The sequence below is a fragment of the Nakaseomyces bracarensis genome (genome assembly GCF_045282275.1).
Source record: "Nakaseomyces bracarensis strain CBM3 chromosome Unknown Scaff6_0, whole genome shotgun sequence".
NCBI classification, from domain to species: Eukaryota; Fungi; Ascomycota; class Saccharomycetes; order Saccharomycetales; family Saccharomycetaceae; genus Nakaseomyces; species Nakaseomyces bracarensis.
The window spans coordinates 38,380-51,685 of NW_027263966.1; the positions used below are offsets into that span (position 1 = coordinate 38,380).

Genomic DNA, 13,306 nt, shown 5'->3' on the forward strand with positions numbered 1-13,306 from the left:
CCACTAGTTAACAAGAAAAAATTGATGAGGAAATTAAAGTGGTAAAAAAAAAAAGGATACACTTACAGAATTGAACATGGAGAAAAAATAATTAAGAAGAAATGCATATCTTGACTGTTGTTTTCAGGAGATTACCCGAAAATGTGTCGATGTTTTGTAGAAATAAACCAAATTAAATCGTTCACAGACCAAACTAAGTCGTTCAGAAAGATCCTAAAACAATTAAAGTAATAACAGTAACGATAACAACCCAACTAAAACGGAGGAATTAGTATTCAGACGCAAACCTTGTCCAGTATTTATTAGAATAGCTTGACTAGCTGATGGAACTCTAGATGTTTGGAACTGGATTGTGGGTGAAGAGTTGTTTATAGTAGAGTGAGTTATTGACTTTGTTGTAATACTATTTGCAGTTCCGGTAGAAAAACTGACATTTTTATCAGGGGTTCCTGAGGATCCACTATGGATACTTCCCTCTGATGTAGTACTTTGAATAAAACCTGTTTTTGTTAAAGTTTTAGTGTTTCTACTGGTAGTTAGGTTTTCCTTCACAGTTGGGGATGTAGGTGTTTCCACAATGAACACGGTCTTAGGAGTGGTCTTGCTGTCCGTGCCAACGGTGTAGGTAGTAATGGTGGACACAGTCTTACTGACACTGTCAGTACCAGGGGTGAAAGTGGTCGACAATCCGACTGAAGCTGGAGGTGTTTCTACGATAAACACGATCTCAGGTGTGGTCTTGCTGTCCGTGCCAACGGTGTAGGTAGTAATGGTTGACACAGTCTTACTGACGCTGTCAGTACCAGGGGTGAAAGTGGTCGACAATCCGACTGAAGCTGGAGGTGTTTCTACGATAAACACGATCTCAGGTGTGGTCTTGCTGTCCGTGCCAACGCTGTAGGTAGTAATAGTAGAAACAGTTCTTGTTACACTGTCAGTTCCAGGGGTGAAAGTGGTCGACAATCCGACTGAAGCTGGTGGTGTTTCTATTACAACAATTATTTCAGGTGTAGTATTGCTATCTGTGCCAACGCTGTAGGTAGTAATAGTAGAAACAGTTCTTGTTAAACTGTCAGTTCCAGGAGTGAAGGAGGTCGACAATCCGACTGAAGCTGGTGGTGTTTCTATTACAACAATTATTTCAGGTGTAGTATTGCTATCTGTGCCAACGCTGTAGGTAGTAATAGTAGAAACAGTTCTTGTTACACTGTCAGTTCCAGGAGTGAAGGAGGTGGAGTCAATTGGTGGAACTGGTGTTTCTATTACAACAATTATTTCAGGTGTAGTATTGCTATCTGTGCCAACGCTGTAGGTAGTAATAGTAGAAACAGTTCTTGTTACACTGTCAGTTCCAGGAGTGAAGGAGGTGGAGTCAATTGGTGGAACTGGTGTTTCTATTACAACAATTATTTCAGGTGTAGTATTGCTATCTGTGCCAACGCTGTAGGTAGTAATAGTAGAAACAGTTCTTGTTAAACTGTCAGTTCCAGGAGTGAAGGAGGTCGACAATCCGACTGAAGCTGGTGGTGTTTCTATTACAACAATTATTTCAGGTGTAGTATTGCTATCTGTGCCAACGCTGTAGGTAGTAATAGTAGAAACAGTTCTTGTTACACTGTCAGTTCCAGGAGTGAAGGAGGTGGAGTCAATTGGTGGAACTGGTGTTTCTATTACAACAATTATTTCAGGTGTAGTATTGCTATCTGTGCCAACGCTGTAGGTAGTAATAGTAGAAACAGTTCTTGTTACACTGTCAGTTCCAGGAGTGAAGGAGGTGGAGTCAATTGGTGGAACTGGTGTTTCTATTACAACAATTATTTCAGGTGTAGTATTGCTATCTGTGCCAACGCTGTAGGTAGTAATAGTAGAAACAGTTCTTGTTACACTGTCAGTTCCAGGAGTGAAGGAGGTGGAATCAATTGGGGGAATAGGTGTCTCGACAATGTAAACGATTTCAGGTGTTGTGTGGTTGTCAGTACCCACTATACCTGTAGTCGATGTAGAAACAGTAGTTGGGAATGTGTATGTTCCTGGTGTGTATAAAGTGGAGTTAGTTGGGGGGATTGGTGTCTCGACAATGTAAACGATTTCAGGTGTAGTGTAGTTATCAGTACCCACTATACCTGTAGTTGATGTAGAAACAGTAGTTGGGAATGTGTATGTTCCTGGTGTGTATAGAGTAGAGTTAGTTGGGGGGATTGGTGTCTCGACAATGTAAACGATTTCAGGTGTAGTGTAGTTATCAGTACCCACTATACCTGTAGTTGATGTAGAAACAGTAGTTGGGAATGTGTATGTTCCTGGTGTGTATAGAGTAGAGTTAGTTGGGGGGATTGGTGTCTCGACAATGTATACGATTTCAGGTGTAGTGTAGTTATCAGTACCCACTATACCTGTAGTTGATGTAGAAACAGTAGTTGGGAATGTGTATGTTCCTGGTGTGTATAGAGTAGAGTTAGTTGGGGGGATTGGTGTCTCGACAATGTAAACGATTTCAGGTGTAGTGTAGTTATCAGTACCCACTATACCTGTAGTTGATGTAGAAACAGTAGTTGGGAATGTGTATGTTCCTGGTGTGTATAGAGTAGAGTTAGTTGGGGGGATTGGTGTCTCGACAATGTAAACGATTTCAGGTGTAGTGTAGTTATCAGTACCCACTATACCTGTAGTTGATGTAGAAACAGTAGTTGGGAATGTGTATGTTCCTGGTGTGTATAGAGTAGAGTTAGTTGGGGGGATTGGTGTCTCGACAATATACACTATTTCAGGTGTTCCAATGAAATCACTTCCTGTTATGGTGGAGGTATATGTAGATACTGTGGTTGTTGCACTATGAGTACCTTTAGTATAAGTAGTAGATAGAATTGGAACAATGGCATGACATCTAGCCTCATCCTTGGAATCCGCAAATGAGTATAAATTCTCACTTAGACTGATGTTTGTGCCATCAGGGGCCACAAGAGAATATTTTAGTGAGCCCCAAGTAATACCGTTTGTATAAACAACCTTTAGAGGATAAAACTGTCCTTGTACTAATTCAAAAGTAGCTGAACGTGGGTTATAAGGACCATTAGACCAAGGTTTAATACCATTCAAAGAGAAATCTTCATTAGACGTGGTAGAAGATTCTTGTGTACAACAATCAAAAGCTGTACCTCCACCAATAGTTACAACTGCAGAGTCATCAACATCAGTTAAAGAAAATGTATACGTACCACTTTGTGGAGCCCTATAGTACCCTGTCAATTCGATGGTTAAGTTTGTTGTTGTTAGATTCAAGCCATAATATTCATGGTACGCTACATCAGGTGTGTAGCATAAAAGAGATGTATCATTGTTACAATAGTATTGATCTCTTCCTGAGGGTGCCACTACATTGTTCAAACCAGCAGCACACGATTTTATGAAATTTCCATCCTTATCGTTACAAGGCATAGGAAAGTTGATGTCAATGTCGCTAATACCTGTAGTCGTTGCTACTAAGTCTGAGTTTCTATAACCACCAGCCATATATGACGGCAATTGGAAATTAAAACTATCACCCAGTGTGTAAGCATATACTCTTGCAGTTAGGCCTGTTACAGGCGATTCAAATATACCACATGCATTCAGATAATCGGCGGCACTGGTACTTAGAAGTGTGAAGAACACTACCGCAGAAAATATCAGGTTATTTATTGGCATGGTTATTATTGTTGATATTTCTGCTTTGAAAGGTCAAAAGAAAATATAAAAAAAAATTGATCAGTTAATATTGGCATCCTGGACAAAAATTATATGTCTCCAAAATAGCTCGATACTTATATACAAATTAGAGATTCATGGTAGAATATTATAGTTAAAAGAAAAATACTTGAACGAGGGAGGAAAGCAACTTTTTTCTATTACAAATTAATTTCACCATTGCTCATAAAAACAATAGTTATGTTTAGAAGATTCCGAAAGGGGATTAAATCTCATTACTTTAAACTACAAAAAATTGATATTGTTGTTTAAAGTGCTATCCTAAAGAAGATCAGTAGGCAACTAGACACAAATTTACGTAAATCTCGATTTCAATAACTGGTTTTTCTTTTTAGTAAAAGTTTTAGTAGAAACTCAGTTTGTATTCTTGAGTAGGTGTGCACCGTTTTGAAAACAAGTTACAAAAGCATTAGAGAGTGTATAAGAAAGGAGAAGAGTTCCCCCTTACTAATTGAAAGGAATGAGAGCTACATGGGCATTTCCATAACCGGATCATAAGGATAGTTCAAAAACAACTTACATGTCTTCAGGGCTCAGGCAATAATAAATAATATTTTTCCTATTTCTTCAGTGAAGATATTCCATGTAGCTCCTTTTTGTTTATTTTATTTTAGTTTTAGGAAAACTACATGCACTTCTTTGGGAAAAAAGTTTTAAAATGTTATTGTTCCTGTTACTTTTTGTTTGGTGAGTTTTGCTTCCGTTTGGTACTAAAGAAAAAAAATTTAGTGGATAGGATCTACCTAATTAATGCGGGTGGAAGTTGTTATTATTTATTTTGAGTCCTTTTTTACCTTGAGAAAGGAGACAGTCCCTCCTACGCCCTATGAACAGTACATAATTAAAACAAAAATTAATATTCTACGGAGGCCGTGGAACTTGAGCTTAAATTAATAGTAAAAAGTGAAAACGGTACTGTTAGTACTTCAGTAAAAAAAAAAAAGAAAAAGAAAAGGGGGTAAGCAACTCAATTTGCGTCCCACATCGTTTATTTAGGGTCAATGAATATGCGAGTAAATAAAATTCTGTTGGACTACCACCTTTCTGAAACATTTCTTTTTCAAAAGAAAAAACAGTTATCTTTTGATTTATTTTGCCCGCTATGTGATATTCTATCCGCAAATGATTCTTCTTCACAGTAAGTAGGGAATCAAGTTTCCAAAACTGCCTCACGGAAAGATACAGCAAATGTTTTTTCGGATCTCTAAATTTGGGCACCACATTAACTGACACTATATTTAAAAAAAAAGTTTCCTTAATTTCTTTTTTTTTATTGAACAAAAAAAAAAACATAATAAATTAATGGACCCACTTATCCTTACGCATAACTTAAATATACACAATAATTTGCAGAAATAAAAAAATGAATCTCTCTAGCGGGTTTTTATTTCTATTATAATCTTAAAATAAATCTACCTTGTCTAATACCGTCTGATTTATTAAATTTTGTCGCAGGAGTTCATCTGAAGGGGAGGGCACGGTTTTTATAAGATGCAGGAAGATAAGAGAACGAGCTTAGGTGAAATATTGGTAACATGTGAGCCTAACCTGGCCCATCTCATCCCACCCATCTGTCCCCCTCCACTACCTACCTATTTTATGATACCTTTGCCTACATACAACAAAAAAAAGTCCAGAACGGAAAAGAGAATCAATATCTATACATTCAGTTTTATTTAGTTTTAGGTTTTTTCTTGGGGACATTTTTTTTTTTTTTTTTTTTGATATCCCCTTGTTTCAAGAAGTATTCAACATTTCACTATCCGTATTCTTCACATTGGGGTACTGGGATTTTGTATCACCATCTCCTTTATAGCATTTGTAAACAAAAATGCTTCTATTTTAGAATTCCAAAATTTTCATTTCAATTCTGTTAAGTTTGAACAAGACAAAAAAAAAAGCAATAATAGCTGTACAAGTTACTGTTCTAATGATTTCGTAATCAGATTAAAAAGAAATGTCTGGTGACTGCAAGGCTGCTTCCGTTAAACAGGAAAAAAAAAACAAAAAACTAAAGACCCTCTGTTTTTCTACTACTTTCTCTAAGGAAATAAGCCGCTTCGGTAAATTTCCTCTCCCTTTCTTTCTTTTTTATTTATTTATTTTTTTGCCTCCTTTCCCTATCAGTTAGTCCCTTGACTCTCTTTTTCTTTTTTCATACTAAAATAATCGTACGTTAGTAATACTTCAATTATCAAGTAGACTGAAACTATATGTTTGTGAAGAAAGAGGGTGATAGGGGAGGAGCACCAGGCGCTGATAAATTAGTATTGAAATTGAAATTGAAATAACGGTTCTGCACTGAACTACCGGTAAATCCCTAAAGAAATGAGTGCATTTAATTAACGATTATAGTAGCCCTTGTGCTATTGTTGAATAAATACGTAAATAAAAAAAAGTGGTGCTAGAAATATTTATTGCACAAGAAAAAGCTTGTTCAATTTAGGTTTCTATTTATTTGGTACGCCCTTTTGATAAGAATCTGATCTCTACAGAGTGTAATTTTTACTAGCCGCTTCGGATCCACTGTACCTCCCAAGAAAATAATTCAAATATCCTCTTACACATTTTTTTGGGCGTGAGAGTGGGATTTCTTTTGAAATCGGAACATCCTTAAAAGTTTCAATTCCCTAAAACAAATAAAAAATTTAAATATTTAATCTGTTTTTGTTAGTAGATTCATATTCTCTTGTTGTATATTTTCTACTAACGATGATCCTCTTACACTCCTTACCTATCAAAATTGGAAATATTATCCCTTGTTTCAAGGGAGGTGGTATTTAAACAGTGGAGTAGCACTTAATCGATATCTCTGTTTGCAAAAATCAAGTACTGTATTTCTAATTACGTTATTTTAGGTACTATTAAGTTGGTGTTAGTCTAAGAGGGGCGCTGTACAAATCCGTTCTTTCTTTCTTTTTATTTATTTCTTGTAATTTTATTCATAGATTTTTCTGTATATGAATTAAGGATGTTTCTTGTTGGTGAAGACATTTATAGATTCTTTTATTAGCATTTCTTTAGTTTAACAAAAGGATTTGGTTCAGCTCTAGATCTAGACCGCAAATAGTATAATGATAATGTAGTAATGTAGTTGTGTGATGTACAGTATGATGATAATGCAGTTGTATGATGTATGGAATAGTTGGTTGTGAGGCGTTATGAATACAACAATATTTTAAAGAAAAAGAAAAAAGAAAATGCCATTAAATTAAAAGAAAAGATAAAACTAATGCTCGGAAGTAAAAGTGTGAATAGTACTAGCCTCTCTATAGTTGCAGTTATTTGTACGTTGATTATTATATTGGGGGAGGGGGGAGTATTCCCGTCTGACTATGTCTTTCACAATAAAGTATACTTTTTTAAAGCGTTAAAGTATAGTAGAGCTACTCTGAATTAAACCCAAAAAAGCGTTATTTAGGTGCCAGTAACGGATATATAAAAATTGTAATTCTTCGTACCTTTTATTTTTGGTTGCTAAATAAGTTGTTAATTTAGTTTCTTCCAGTTGATAGGGAACAATTGTATTCATGAAGCGGGTATAGTAAGAGCTGCAATTGATAATATAATGTTGTATCTTAATAGTTTATAGAAGTGTTGAATCAGTTTATGAAAAAAGAAATGTTTGATATATTTGTTGGAATTACAGTTACCAGCTCTATTATAGTGAAAGCTCTCCTAGTTTTGCCCATAGGGGGTTCTTGGACAATGTTTAAATTTCTTTCGAGTTCTTTCTGTAAATGAAAAAATTTTTAATGAATTTCAAAAGAATGAATAGGTATTCAAGCCTTTTTATTACAAGGGATGATCAGATAAATTAGTAATTATAGCCAGGCTCTTCTCCTGGATTGGTAAAAATAGTACATTCCAGATGGTAAGATTTAATTATGGTAGAGGGCTGCTATGCAGAGATCACCAGAATAAGTATGTAATTTTCCTTTCTTATGCACCAACGGGCCTAATTTAAATTAATTGGTCGCAACAAAGTTGTATTCATATTGAAATACACGACATGCCCTCTTCACACATACACCTGCTGGTATCATTGGCACTAAATTAACTCCTAATGGTGATAAATTTGCTGGCCCGAGCCTATATAAGAATTAATTATTAATGCTGATGGAAAAATCATTGCCAAAGGAGCAATATTTAGCGAGGCAGCAAAGAATACCACCCAATTCCAGTAGTAAAAATTATATAGAAGACATAGCTGAAAGTGGACGATTCATAAATCTAAAAATATAATAGAAGATAGTCAAACAGAAATTCAAATTATTGAACTAAAAATAAAAAGGTATATTATTATTCTAAAAATAAAAACTATATTATTGTACTAAAAGTAAAATTATTGTACTAAAAATAAAATGTAAGACTAAAAATAAATATAAAGACTATTAAACTAAAAATAAATTATATAACTACTGGAATAACATAATACTTATCTAAAACTGCTAATAAAAAAACAAAACAAAACTAAAACTGTTGAAAATATTACTAAGAATAAAATTATAAAAAAATTACTATAATTTGACTAAGTTTAAAACTTGTCAAAAACCTTATATATTTTGACTGAAACTTCTAATTTAACTAAAAATATATGAACAAATAAAAGTAAAATGTAAACCGAAAATTAAATAAAATTACTTAGTTTTATAATACTTACGTTATGATGTAATTTATAAATATTTGTATTCATTCGATAATTTAATAAATCATTGCGTACGAACTGAATTCTGGTATTCCTGAAATAAGACCGGGTAAAATCCCATGATTGTTTATTGAATTTTCAAAAAAAATAAATCCTAGGCTTTGCTATTAATGAAATTTCAAAAGAAGATCGATGAGGGACAATGAGAAATAATTGATACGGAAAACTGCCACGGAAAGGAGAGCTACTCAATTAAAAAGTCTAATAATATCTACTTTCAGAAGTTCTGTATTTTCCTATTTAGAACTGTAAGACGTTTCATAACCATACTAGGAGACTCATTTGAAACTGAAAGTTATTTGGATTAAACAATTTTTGCATATTTATTCGCATTGGTTCAAATAAAATCACCAAATTTTTCCAGTTTGGTGGCCAGACATACTATTATCTTCAGAAGATTCGATTAAGCAGATCTTTTTTTCTAGATATACAACTCAGGGCTGCTGTTACAATTTGAGAGTAATAGTAAATCTATAATAGACCATGTCATTTCTGTCTGCTAATACACCAGGAAGCTCAGGATTAGTTCTCGATGATAATTTGGATATAAGGACATATAAGATCGCTCATCAGTCAGTAACTTTGGATGTTAATATAGAGGAACATTCTATTAAAGGTTGTACAAGTATAATATTAATCCCATTAGTACCCAAATTAGATTATGCTTCCTTTGACTGTAGAGGCATAGAAGTCACAGATGTACAGGTTGAAGGCAGGAGGTCTGAGAATTATGTTTTTGATGACCAGCAGAAATTATTAGACGAAAAATACATATATGGTCCATTAACTGATACACTACTGAGGTATAACTCTATTCATCAAGCTGAATTCTACAAAGAAAAGGTTGGAGAATTTTCACCAAACCCACAGGATGAGAACAAATCCCAGATTACTGTAAAAATACCGTCAAACATCAAGATTACTTTACAAAATACTGGGTCACTGGCAAACTATACGCCTATAACTCCATCGATTAAGGGAACACCAGGTGGTCAAGAGGCAGTATTTACACCCATAACAATAAAGATTGATTATGTACTATCAAATCCGGTGTCCGGTATTGTATTTGATACGATGGCAACTGACGAACCTCAGTTATGGAATTGTTTTACAACTAACTCTGAATTAGGATGTGGTGCCTCAAATTGGGTTCCTTGTATAGATACACTCGATGAAAAATGTACTTGGGAATTAGAAATTAGTGTCCCAAAGACTGTACGAGATTTATTAAATTCTAAAGCTTTAAATACTAAATCAGCAGGCAATAGCCGAAGAGGTTCACATGATGGTGATGATAAAATACCGCCAGCTGAAGATGGTGATGATTCAGATGGTGAAGAAAACCTTGTTAACGAAGAAAATGATCAAGATAATCCTCTAAACAGGGACATTGTTGTTGCATGTAGTGAATTTTCGACCATGAAAGAGTCCCTCCATCCTACAGATCTTTCTAAGAAAACATATACCTTTCAAGTTTTCAATCCAGTCAGTGCTCAGTTTATTGGTTGGGCTGTTGGGTCGTTTGATATATGGACGTTACCACAGATATCTAATAAACTAGATATAGATGAAGATCTTGATGAAATTAAAACAATGGAAGACTCTAATGGAGCAAATGATGACTACGTTCCAATTCAGATATATACTTTACCCACTTATGATGTTGATAAAAAGGTTGTTATCAACTCGACCATCATATCTCAAAAATTCCTAGATTTCTATGCTAAAGAGTTTGGGTCCTTTCCATTTGCTTCTTATGGTTTAGTCTTTCTTCCTACAGTTTCGACGACTATACTAGATTTTGCAGGCCTTTCTATTGCCAATACTAGACTGCTTTACCCTCATGAGATCATTGACCAGATAATTCCCACTACTGAAGAGTTGGCTTGGTCTATTGCAAGTCAATGGTCTGGAATAAATATTACCCCAACAACACTAAATGATTATTGGTGTTGTATTGGTATGGCAGGTTTCATGGTTTTGAGAGTATTAAAAAAAATTTTTGGAAATAATGCTTATCACTTCAAGCTAAAGATGAGTAATGAGGCCATATTAAGAGAAGACATCGGAAAGCCACCTTTAGGCAATAGTATATCTGATTTAACATCGCGACCAATCTCATATCGCGGATCGCTTTTCCAATTCATGAGGTTAAAAGCTCCAATGGTCTTGCATATATTGGATAGGAGAATGACCAAGACGGAGAGGTCATTCGGTATGTCAAGAGTTTTACCAAAGATATTCCTACAAGCTATGTCGGGCGATCTTGCTAATAATGCGCTCAGTTCAGTACATTTCCAACACGTTTGTGAAAAGGTGAATAAAAATAAATTAGAATCATTTTTCCAACAATGGGTTTATGGATCCGGTGTCCCTATTTTAAGAGTTACACAGAGATACAATAGAAAAAGAATGATGGTCGAGATGGGTATTAGACAGTGTCAATCTGATCCCAGTGAATTTAAAGAACGAGTAGGAAGGGTCGAAGAGAATTTCTTCAATAGGGCATTAAATTCAATTGAAGCCCCAAATTTCAATACAACATCAGTATTCACTGGCTCCATTACTATTAGAATACACGATTCGGACGGAACCCCGTATGAACATATAATAGAGATTAAAGATACATTTACAAAGATAGATATACAATACAACACTAAGTATAAAAAATCTAGAGGTAAGAAAACTAATGAAGACGAAAAATTGAATGAAGAACGTGAGATTTATAATTATGACCAGAGACTAGGAAATGTATTAGAAACAGAAAGTGAATGTTCCGAATGGGGAATTGTAGAACCAGGAATAACTTCAGGTAATATTAACGGAGATGAAAACCAAAGAACTAGCGATGGTTCTATTGATTGGATACGTATTGATTCTGATTTTGAATGGATTGCTAAAATATATATTAATCAGCCCGATTTCATGTTTGCGACTCAACTGCAAAGAGACAGTGATGTTGAAGCGCAATTGGAAAGTGTTTGGTTTTACTCAGATGTCATAACATCAAATGCATCAGCAAAAATTTATGTATCACAACTAGTGCGTACCATTGTGGATGAAAGATACTATTATGGTGTCCGAATAGAAGCGGCGAGGGCTTTAGCCAAATTTATACCGCAAAATAGCTTTGCAGACCATTACTTAGTTCTTGTATTTAGGAAGTTATTTTGTTTTGAAGGGACAAATATCCCGAAAAATAATGATTTTAGTAACTTCCAGAACTATTTTGTGAAAAAGGCAATACCAGAGTTTATTTCAAGTATTAGGGATGATCAAGGTGATTGTCCTTCTTCTATTAAACACTTTTTATTGGACATTTTAGCTTACAATGAAAATGCAGATAATTCATTTGATGACACTTATTATATTGCAAAACTATTACAATGTGTTGTATCTTGTTGTATGAGAGGCGATACACACTTTACTAAAAAGGTTATGGAGCAAATACAGAGATATGATCATTTAGAGAAGTGGGTCCCAAGCTACCAATTTGTTTTATCATCTACTTCTATCGCTTTAAAGACGGAATTATCTATGAAAGGCCTAATATCATATGAAAGTCAAGATTTTGATGATTTATTGCGGTTAGCATCAATTAGGTGGACTGGTGAAAATACCATGGACAGTGTTTGGGTAAATGTAGGGCTAAAAAATATGTCCAATACTGGTACCTCCACAATCAATTTTACTGGTAAAAATGCGTTTCATTTTAGGGAAGGACTGCAAGATATTTCGGTGGCAGCCATGAAAAGTTTGCTTAATTCTTGTGGTTTAAAAAATACAGAAATCTTAAAGTTGTTTTGTCTTTCATGCTGTTACGAAAATGATATATTTATTAAGGAGCAGTATATGTTGACATTTATTGATGCAATAAACTCGACATTGATAGAGTTACGGAATAAAGATATTATAGATGATTTTCTTGCTATTAGTAAGCTCGCCTGTCCCAATGATATAATAGATGATATGAGCGACGAGGAAGAATTGGAAAATATGTTAGTAGTAGAGTCATTCGAGGAAGAGGAATTGCAGAAGAAAGAGCGTGCATTCAAGGGAGGGGTCTACACCATTATACCATGGATTAATAGCCAATTCAAGTCATATTATCCACTAAAGGAACTTTTGTGGGAGATGTTACGGTCACCTTCCTTGTCAATTTTCCAAAGAAAAGTACTATTCGAAATAGTTGCTGTTTTATTCTCATCGGAAGATGAGTATAAGGTATCTCTACCGCTTCCAAGGGCTAAGAAATTAGTCCTAAAGAAGCTGGATGAAAATAAAGTTGTTATCAAACGTGAAGGGACCTTAAAACTTCATCTGAATACTAAAATCAAAGCACCTGTGCAAGTGAAACAGTTACCAGTTGCCGAGGCCGAGAAGGAAAAGGTTTTGTCAACTGTACCTGAAGTTAAAGCTGAGGTTAAAAATACTGTTAAATTAAATATCAAGGCAGTACCAAAGTCAGTTCCAAAAACGAAGATAAGAATTAAGGCTACAGCTCCAACAGAGATAGATAGTAAAAAAGACACTAAGCCAGTTGCTAAGGTTGCCAAAAAGGTACATAAACCAACAATCAGCAGAGTTGGCTCTCTGCCTTTGAGATTCGTTAAAATTACTGATAATAAACATGTCAGTTTATCATCAGTTCCATATAGCAATAATGTTGAATTTTTGAAGGTAACTAGAAGAACATTTCAAGTTAAAATAAAACTGAAGAAGTCTGATTAGTTACTGCTGAACCTGTCATTAAAAATTAATATGATATCATTGCACTTTAGCTTTATTACTAACTTGTTTATAGCTACTGTGTTAATGATATGATATTTATAGAATTTATAGATACAAAAATAC

General features: G+C 34.6%; 2 protein-coding genes across 2 annotated transcripts; one reads left to right on the forward strand and one right to left on the reverse strand.

Annotated features, from left to right (window-relative positions):
• Nucleotides 1–222: 222 nt before the first annotated feature.
• On the reverse strand, nt 223–3,684 carry RNJ42_01174 (uncharacterized protein; the record flags this gene model as incomplete). Its single annotated transcript, XM_071051340.1, has 1 exon — nt 223–3,684. One exon carries the CDS (start codon nt 3,682–3,684, stop codon nt 223–225), a length of 3,462 nt encoding a protein of 1,153 aa, XP_070907687.1.
• A 5,251-nt stretch (nt 3,685–8,935) lies between these two features.
• TAF2 (transcription initiation factor TFIID subunit TAF2) lies at nt 8,936–13,183 on the forward strand (the record flags this gene model as incomplete). Its single annotated transcript, XM_071051341.1, has 1 exon — nt 8,936–13,183. One exon carries the CDS (start codon nt 8,936–8,938, stop codon nt 13,181–13,183), a length of 4,248 nt encoding a protein of 1,415 aa, XP_070907688.1.
• Between the last annotated feature and the right edge of the window lie 123 nt (nt 13,184–13,306).